The 8,565-nt window shown below is 39.0% G+C and overlaps 1 protein-coding gene across 1 annotated transcript; it reads left to right on the top strand.

Moving 5' to 3' along the window:
• The first annotated feature begins 2,324 nt into the window (after positions 1-2,324).
• LOC18446750 (uncharacterized) lies at positions 2,325-7,915 on the top strand. The gene is made up of 2 exons (XM_006856682.4): positions 2,325-5,945; positions 7,482-7,915. The coding sequence occupies exons 1-2, from the start codon at positions 3,245-3,247 to the stop codon at positions 7,823-7,825; spliced, it is 3,045 nt and encodes a 1,014-aa protein (XP_006856744.4). The 5' UTR covers positions 2,325-3,244; the 3' UTR covers positions 7,826-7,915.
• The last annotated feature ends 650 nt before the right edge of the window (positions 7,916-8,565 follow it).

An 8,565-nucleotide genomic window follows, 5' to 3' on the forward strand; every position in this document is an offset into this window, starting at 1 on the left:
CATTTAATATGCACAGGGAAATTTGGTATTTTATGTTCACTATTCGATAGCCTAAATCTCAAAGAGCGACACTTCTGTCATTGTGGTGACATTTTTATTCAGTGTGGAATCCGTAATAGACTGGGACATTTTGACCAATTTAAGGCACACAAAACCGATTCGTTTTTTTCTTTTTTTCTTTTTTTTTTTTTTTTTTTTTGTGGATTAAATAAGTCGAAACATGCAAACTTTATTTATTCCTAGTTCCAAACTCAAAACAAACTTTCTTTATTAAAAATAATATATAGGGTTTGTAACAAAAAATAAGGAGTTATTACATAATTGAGATTGTATATTACGAGACCATTTATCTTTGTTGCGGATTGTATACTACGAGGCCATTTATCTTTATTGTAAGGAGGTCATAGTTGTTCCTAGTCATTAAATGTCAAATTGAGAGCATGGTTGAGATTTTATTTTTATTTTTTAACTTTGATTTTAATGATTGTTACACTCGGACCCACCTGACTTGAAATATGATATATAAGAGAGATTGTAACTTCATTGTATTGCCAGTAAATAATCTCTTTATATAATTTTTCTAAATAATTTGGATCAAGTAACTTGTGCGGCTAACGAGTAATGCGCTCAAGGTTTCAAACCAAAAACAAATACTATATAACTATTTTTTATTATTATGCGTAAGGCATCAATATTAAAATAAGGCATAAACTTTAAATAATTGAAGTGAGGACCTCCAAACCCTATCAGATGATGCAATATCGGTGCTGAAATCTCGTGCGATCTCTTGAAAGTCTATTTCTACCCTTAGTTATGCAATTTAGAGGTTAAAAACAAGTGATGGAACCTATAAATACTTTCCCAATACTTAAAAGATCATGAAAATGGATGGTGACCTCCAAGCCATTTATTTATTTATTTATTTCAAATCTATATACCTCAAGGTTAATATGATCAATTTGAGGATTTTTCAACATTTGAACCATCTTATCTTGAGAGTTTTTAAGTAAATCTTATTTTAATGTTACACGGTTGGCATATTATAAATTTTCTAATAAATGAAATTTAATTACAAAAACCTATAATGTCAATTTTTTAACATTTTATTCTTTTTCAAACTATTCCAATTGCATCTTTTGAATGGGATTTTTAAAATTAAATGAGAACAATAAAATCTTAAGTAAGTAAACTCTCATGTTATTTTGATAAATTTTTCTTTCAATAAAATAGTTGAAGTATCCAAACATAATAATTTTTTAAAATAACTAACATACTTTAGGTTAACCACCTCGTTATACTTTTCATCCATTTTTGTTATGAGGAGGTCACATATCGTTATTCACTATTAGATGAAAAATTGCATGATTGGGGAATTAATTGGGTAACAAAAATGATAATTGGGTAACAAAAATGAAAATCAAAATAATTGTGACCTCCTTATAACAAAAATTAATCATTTCTTAGGAGTGTAAAAAAACTGTAAGACACTTTTACATATGCGTTCCTTGAAGAAACTAACATATATTTTGAAGATGGATGCTGAAAGGTGGAGGTGCCACAAAAATATATAAACCAAAGGCCTAAACAAAGAAAAAAGTTAATATAGAGCCGAGGCCTTAAATAATCAAATTAGAGTCCACTTCAAAAATTTCACTAGAAGGGATTGTTTTGATGCTCCAATATCCTCATATTGATCATCTCGACATCAATATGCGTGGACATGGAAAAAAAAAAGGATTTCAAGTTTTGGAAATAGTGCATCTTGTAACGCATTTTTGGACCGTCAATTTTCAATATTTTTCAAGTTTCCATAGATTGCTCGACCTACACTATTTTTGAAGCTTCAAATTCTATAATTAAAGATAAAACTATATTTTAAAACTATCATAAAGATATTCAATATTAAAACCACATTTATCGATACTATCTTTGATTGTTTAGAGCCTCAGCTCCATACAAACTGCACTACTAAATAAATGCATAAAAAGTTATTAAAAAAGTTTATATAAGATCTTAAAATGTAAAATTAAAGATGCACCTAAAAAATCTATCGAATAAAAGTTCTTTTAGTATTGAAAGACCCTCTAAATGGTCATCTTGATATGAATATGAAAAAAAAATAAAAAAAAAAAAAAGAAAAGGTTTTAAGTTATGAAAATAGTGCATCATGCAATACATTATCTAAACCTGTCAATTTTGAAGATTTTCATATGCATAAAGGTTGACTTGATTTTTACCATCTTTTGAGTTTAAAATTCTATAATTAGATATGAAATTAAACTTTTTTATAATCCTAATAATTTTTTACATCAAAACTAGATAAAATTTGGAGATGTGCATTAATTAGATTGTTTTAAAATTACATCCTTATAGAAATCACACCCTACTTTTTATTTTTAAAAATAAAATTTTCTTTTATATTTATATTCACCATGGTATAAATTATGAGCAACTTAAATTTTTTGATCCAAAATCCATCTCCAAATTGGAGGAAGGACAAATATGGATAGACGAATCGGCCCACTCATAGCAACCTTTTCTCAAAAAAAAAAAAAGGCGAAATATCAAGAAAGAGTGACCAGAAAATAAAAAGAAAAGGTGTTAAAAAGGTAATTTTTCAATGTCAGAGCCCAAAGGCCTAGCGTCGTACTGTGGAGTCGTAGACCCATGATGCACCAGAAAGCAGACAACTCCCACTTGTCCACATCTCGTCTTCTGGCCCTTTTCCACTACTGCCCTTTAAAAGTCACCAAATCCGCATCGATTGTGGTGCGTGCCACAACTCAAAAGGCCCACTTTTAACCCACCCATTTCGCATATGGGCAGTTCCGTCATTTTCCAACAGACGTTGTACGGCCAAAGTTGAACGAGCTGTCGATCTCACATCTCTCGCACGATTTTAACGACACGTGTGCTGAATTCACAAGTGCGAAACACCGGCCGTCGATCTGTTGTACCGACAGTCAAGAGCCGTACGATCGCGACCCACATCTCATGGCATGAACATAACGTAACAGCGCCGTTAGTGAACTGGAAACTGCCGTCAAGTCCAGTTGGCTGCATTCACGAGTCGCCATAGGCTGACGGCGTACAGTCACTAGCGGAAAGCCCGCCCTCATTTGGAATGGTATACGAGAGAGAAAGGGAGAGTGATTGAAAATGCAATGCGTGCGAGTCTTCTTTCTCACGCCCGTTTTGTGCCACTCTCCTTTGATTCTCTGCTGAAAATTCCTCATATTTCACTATGAAACGCATCGAATCTTATTCATCTTCACCCTTTTCTCCTTCCATTTATTCACCACTCTTCTCTCAATTCAACGCCTCTCTCCATCACCTCTTCACCTTAGCAGAAGCGGCAATGCATCGCTTTTCTTTCTCGTTGCTCTTTCTTGCTCTGTTTGTAATCATCTGTGAATGTGTAGATGATTCTGAAGTGCTTCTAAAGCTCAAACGTGGTTTGATATTGGAACCGCAAAAAATCTCCTTCTTAAAGGATTGGGAGACGGGAAAAGACCACTGTCTATGGAGTGGCGTTACCTGCAATGACGAGGCTCGGGTGGTGGCCCTCAACATTTGCTTCATCCCTCTCCATGGCCGCATCTTCGGCGACATTGGCCTACTCGACAAACTCGTCAATGTCACCCTTTCCAGCAGCAATCTCACTGGAAACCTCCCACCCCAAATTGGGCACCTCAGGTCTCTCCGTTTCCTTAATATCTCCAACAACGATTTATCTGGGGACATCCCGACGACCTTTTCAGGGTTGCAGGAACTCGAGGTTCTTGACGCCTACAATAACAATTTCTCAGGCCCTCTTCCTCACGAGGTCGCCTCGCTCAAAGGGCTTCGTCACCTCCAACTTGGTGGAAACTACTTCAGCGGCGAGATTCTCACCAGTTATGGAGGAGTTGAGAGTTTGGAGTACTTGGGCCTCAATGGAAACGCGCTTTCTGGTCACATACCAGGAGAGCTAAGCATGTTATCAAACCTTAGAGAGATGTATCTTGGCTACTATAATTCGTACAGCGGAGGTATTCCCTCCGAGTTTGGTCTTTTCGCCAAGCTTGTTCGCCTCGATCTGGCATCATGTAATTTATCCGGCCAGATTCCGGCGACTCTAGGACAATTAAAGTTTTTGGATACATTGTTTTTGCAGATGAATAGATTTTCCGGGGAGATTCCAGCGGAGCTTTCCGGCCTAAAGAGCGTGAAATCTTTGGATTTGTCAAATAACCAGCTTACTGGAGAGTTGCCGGAAGGCTTTTCAGAGCTTAGAGAGCTTACCCTGCTTAACCTCTTCAGAAACAATCTTCATGGTGCGGTCCCTCCATTTATAGCAGAGCTCCCAAACCTTGAGGTTTTGCAACTATGGGAGAACAATTTTACTGGCTCACTGCCTGAAAATCTCGGCCGAAATGGCAGGCTTCTGAAACTCGATCTCACGGCCAACAGATTGACGGGATTGATACCGTCAGCTCTCTGTTTTGGTGGTAGATTTCAGGTCTTGATTCTTCTCGACAACTACTTCTTTGGCCCAATACCAGAATCACTCGGCATATGTAAATCTCTGACTAGAGTTCGCCTGGCGAAGAATTTCTTGAATGGGTCGATTCCTGAAGGATTTCTGAACCTACCATTAGCCGATATGATTGAGCTCACCGACAATTACCTTTCTGGCAAACTTCCGTCGAGGATTTCAGCCTCTGTTGTGCTTGGAGAGCTTATACTCTCCAACAATCTCTTTACAGGGAGCATTCCATCTTCCATTTCAAACCTTACTGGACTGCAGACTCTCTCTCTGGAAGGCAACCAGTTTTCGGGAGAGATCCCACAAGGAATTGGGGAGCTCCAGCAGCTATCAAAGCTCAACCTCAGCAACAACAAGTTTTCCGGGAAGATTCCGGCCGCTCTTGGTCGATGCTCCTCTTTGTACTCTGTTGATATAAGCAACAACCAACTAGCCGGAACAATCCCTGATGAGCTCGCCGACCTCCACATACTCAATGTTCTCAATCTGTCCGGAAATCATCTCTCAGGTGAGATTCCTGCAAAGATGAAGTGGATGCAGAGCCTCACGTCGCTTGACCTCTCATATAACCAGCTCTCCGGCATCGTCCCCACAGGTGGGCAATTCGCGGCATTCAACATGAGCTCGTTTATGGGAAACCCTGATCTCTGCGGTAGCCCGCTGCGATACCCCTGTTCCCGGAAACATGTCCCGAGCGAGAATGGTGGGGAACACGGCGCAAAAACCAGCTTGAAAATGCTGGTTTCTCTCATCGTGTTACTGGCCTTGGGTGTATTTGCAGCTGTTTTTGTACGCATGATGAAGGCAAGGGAGGCGAAGAGGAAAAGCGAAAAGGCATGGAAGCTCACTGCGTTTCAGAGGCTCGATTTCAGTTACATGGACGTGCTTCAATGCTTAAAAGAAGAGAACATGATAGGGAGTGGAGGAGCCGGGGTCGTGTACAGAGGCGTGATGCCGAGCGGCCAAGAGGTGGCCATCAAAAGGCTGAGAACCACAGTGGAGAAATCGGACGACGACCGTGGGTTCTCGGCGGAAATCCAGACGCTGGGGAGGATAAGGCACAGGCATATCGTGCGGCTGCTGGGGTTCTGCTCAAATAAGGAGACGAATTTGCTGGTGTACGAGTACATGAGGAATGGGAGCTTGGGTGAGGTGTTGCATGGGAGGAAAGGTGGGCAGGTTTTGGGGTGGGAGACGAGGTGCAGGATTGCGGTGGAGGCCGCCACGGGCTTGTGTTATTTGCACCACGATTGCTGCCCCATGATTATTCATAGGGATGTTAAGTCTAATAACATATTGCTTGATTCCACCTTGGAGGCTCATGTCGCTGACTTTGGCCTCGCCAAGTTCATGCAGGATGCAGCCGCCTCCCAGAGCATGTCCACCGTAGCCGGATCCTATGGCTACATCGCTCCAGGTCCCCTCTCTCTCTTTCTTTCTCATTTTTTTTTTTAAGTATTACTTCATTTGTTTTCGGCCTGCCCTGCCCTGCCCTGCCCTGCCCTGCCCTGCCCGGCCCGGCTCTATTTGGAATACATGACGAGCCGGGCGCAGTCCGTCCTATTGTGACCTATTGTTTTGGTTGTATGGGTCTCTTTTTGATGGGTGGTCTCTGTTTCTTGCTCTCTCTACTGTCAGAATCATGGCTTGATTTTTGTTAGGAAAAATGTGCATGTGCTCAACGGCATTTCTTTCCGAAAGTGTAAAGCATCCCTCTTTAAGATGGATGCAAGTAGGTATTTCATCTATAGAAAGTAGCGTTCTAACAGTATAGTTTTCTTACCAGAAATGTTTACCCACGTTAGATATTGGATGTCTTTAAAAATTAAGTCCTAAAATCTATCTCAAAAAATAGATTTATTAAGAGGATTGCATTTCTACATGTACACCTGCGGGCGGGCTTGGCCGCAGGGTCCTTTCGTTAAGGGTGCCATTTGTAAAGAGCCGAGGCAGGCTCTAAACAATCGAAGTAGAGCACACCTTCTTATAGCGTTGAAGAATATAGTTTCAATACTAAAAATCTTTATGATATTTTTAAAATATGTTTTATATTTAATTATAAAATTTAAAGCTTCAAAAATACAATCTAGATTGAGCATATCTATGAAAATATTAAAAATTGCCTATCCAAAATGTAAATGTGTTGTGAGGCATTATTTTCAAAACTTGAAATCTATTTTATTCCATGTCTATACATTTTGATGTCGAGATGATCGATTTGAGGATCACAACTTCTTTAAGTGAAATTTTTGAACTGGGCTCTAATTTGATTGTTTAGAGCCTCGGTTCTATAAACTTACCCCTTGTATAGAACCGATGTTCTAAACAATCACATTAAAACAAAGTAAAACGCACATTTAAATAATATGGAGAAATGTGGTTTCAATACTAGAAAGCTTTGTGATAATTTTAGAATATATTTTCGTCTTTAATTATAAAAATTTAAAGCTTCAAAAATAGCATGGATTGAGCGTATCTATGAAAACTTAAAATTTTTTGAAAGTTGACCATCCAAAAATTTGTTACAAGATAGCAATATTTTTCAAAAGTTGAAATTTATTTATTTTTCTCTTGTACATGCATCTTTATGTCAAGATAATGAATTTGAGGATATTTGGGCATCAAAATATACATGAAATTTTTGAGGTGTTTGTTTAGAGCCTTGGCTATATATAATTGGTTTCGTTAATGGTGGAATAATGTAGAACCCAAGTTTTGCAAATTTCTTGGAAGATTCTCTTGTGGTCTTTTAGGCTTGGGCCCAAGTTCTTTAGTGGGTGATTTCTTTAAGCCTAGTGCACTGGATTCCCTCTGTTTTCTTTTTTGATGGTGCAAAAGACCATAGAAAAGAGAGTTTATCAAGTGCTGAATTATTGAGGTGAGCGAGAAAGATAGGTTGCAGCTAGGGTGATGAATGAGAGAGAGTAACAGTAGAAATGTTGGGTGCGTGCAGAGTATGCATATACGCTGAAGGTGGACGAGAAGACGGATGTCTACAGCTTCGGGGTGGTGCTGCTCGAGCTGATCACCGGGCGCAAGCCGGTGGGGGAGTTCGGGGAAGGGGTGGACCTGGCACGGTGGGTGCGCAAGATGGCTGAGTGCTCGCCGGACATGGTTTCGGTGGTGAGTCAGGTGGTCGATACTCTCCTCACCGCTTACCCCCTGCACTCGGTCACCCACCTGTTCAGGGTGGCGATGCTGTGCGTGGAGGAGCAGAGCGTGCAGAGGCCCACTATGCGGGAGGTGGTGCACATGCTCACCAACCCTCCCGCTGCTCCTGACCTCCTATCTCTCTAATTGAACAACAATACACAAGCTTGTACATATTATCTATCTGTTTGTTTGTGACCTCTCTTACTCTCTTAATCGTACCTGCAAGTTTCGAAACTCTTTCCACATCATGAGGGCCGGACTCTAATTTTTGTCTTGTTTTTTCTTTTTTTTGTCATCATTTATGTTTGGCCTGGGCACGTGCCCGATGCCCGCCCTCGTGTCAGTTTGCAGACTCGACCCGACGTGAAGTCGGTCTAAATGTTTTTTAATATAAATATTACTTTTAAGTTTTTTTTAAAAAAATTATATTTATGATTTCCATGTTGGAGATTATATATTTTTAAAAATTAAGATAAATTTTAATTAAAAAATATATTTATTGCCAAGGCTACATTTTTACCGTAGGGCTCGTGGCATAGAAACGGTGTCCCTTTCCATTTGTTTCTCGATTTCACTGTTATATATATATATAATTCTGTTGTTATTTTTAAATTGGGTGCAGTTTGTATAAAATTGTGGCTTTAAACAATTAAATTAGAGCCTACCTTTAAATAGTGTTTGGAAATATGATTTCAATACTATAAAATTTTGTGATAGTTTGAAATTATATTTTTATTATTAGTTTAAAAAATAGTGTAAGATCAAGCATATGAAAAATTGACGGGTTTAAAAATGCATTAGAAGATGAATTACTTCTAAAACTTCTCATGCCCATACTTTTTTGATGTCGAGAATATCAATTTGATAATACTTGACCATCGAAA

This window comes from Amborella trichopoda, chromosome 9, assembly GCF_054954075.1.
Source record: "Amborella trichopoda isolate Santa Cruz 75 chromosome 9, AtrichopodaSantaCruz75HAP2 v2.0, whole genome shotgun sequence".
Classification (NCBI taxonomy): Eukaryota; Viridiplantae; Streptophyta; class Magnoliopsida; order Amborellales; family Amborellaceae; genus Amborella; species Amborella trichopoda.

Bases quoted from the DNA above. Each gene is read 5' to 3' on its own strand.
- LOC18446750 (XM_006856682.4), top strand. From the start codon at position 3,245: ATGAAACGCATCGAATCTTATTCATCTTCACCCTTTTCTCCTTCCATT. The intron at 5,946-7,481 runs GTCCCCTCTCTC...GGGTGCGTGCAG, and splicing joins CTATGGCTACATCGCTCCAG to AGTATGCATATACGCTGAAG.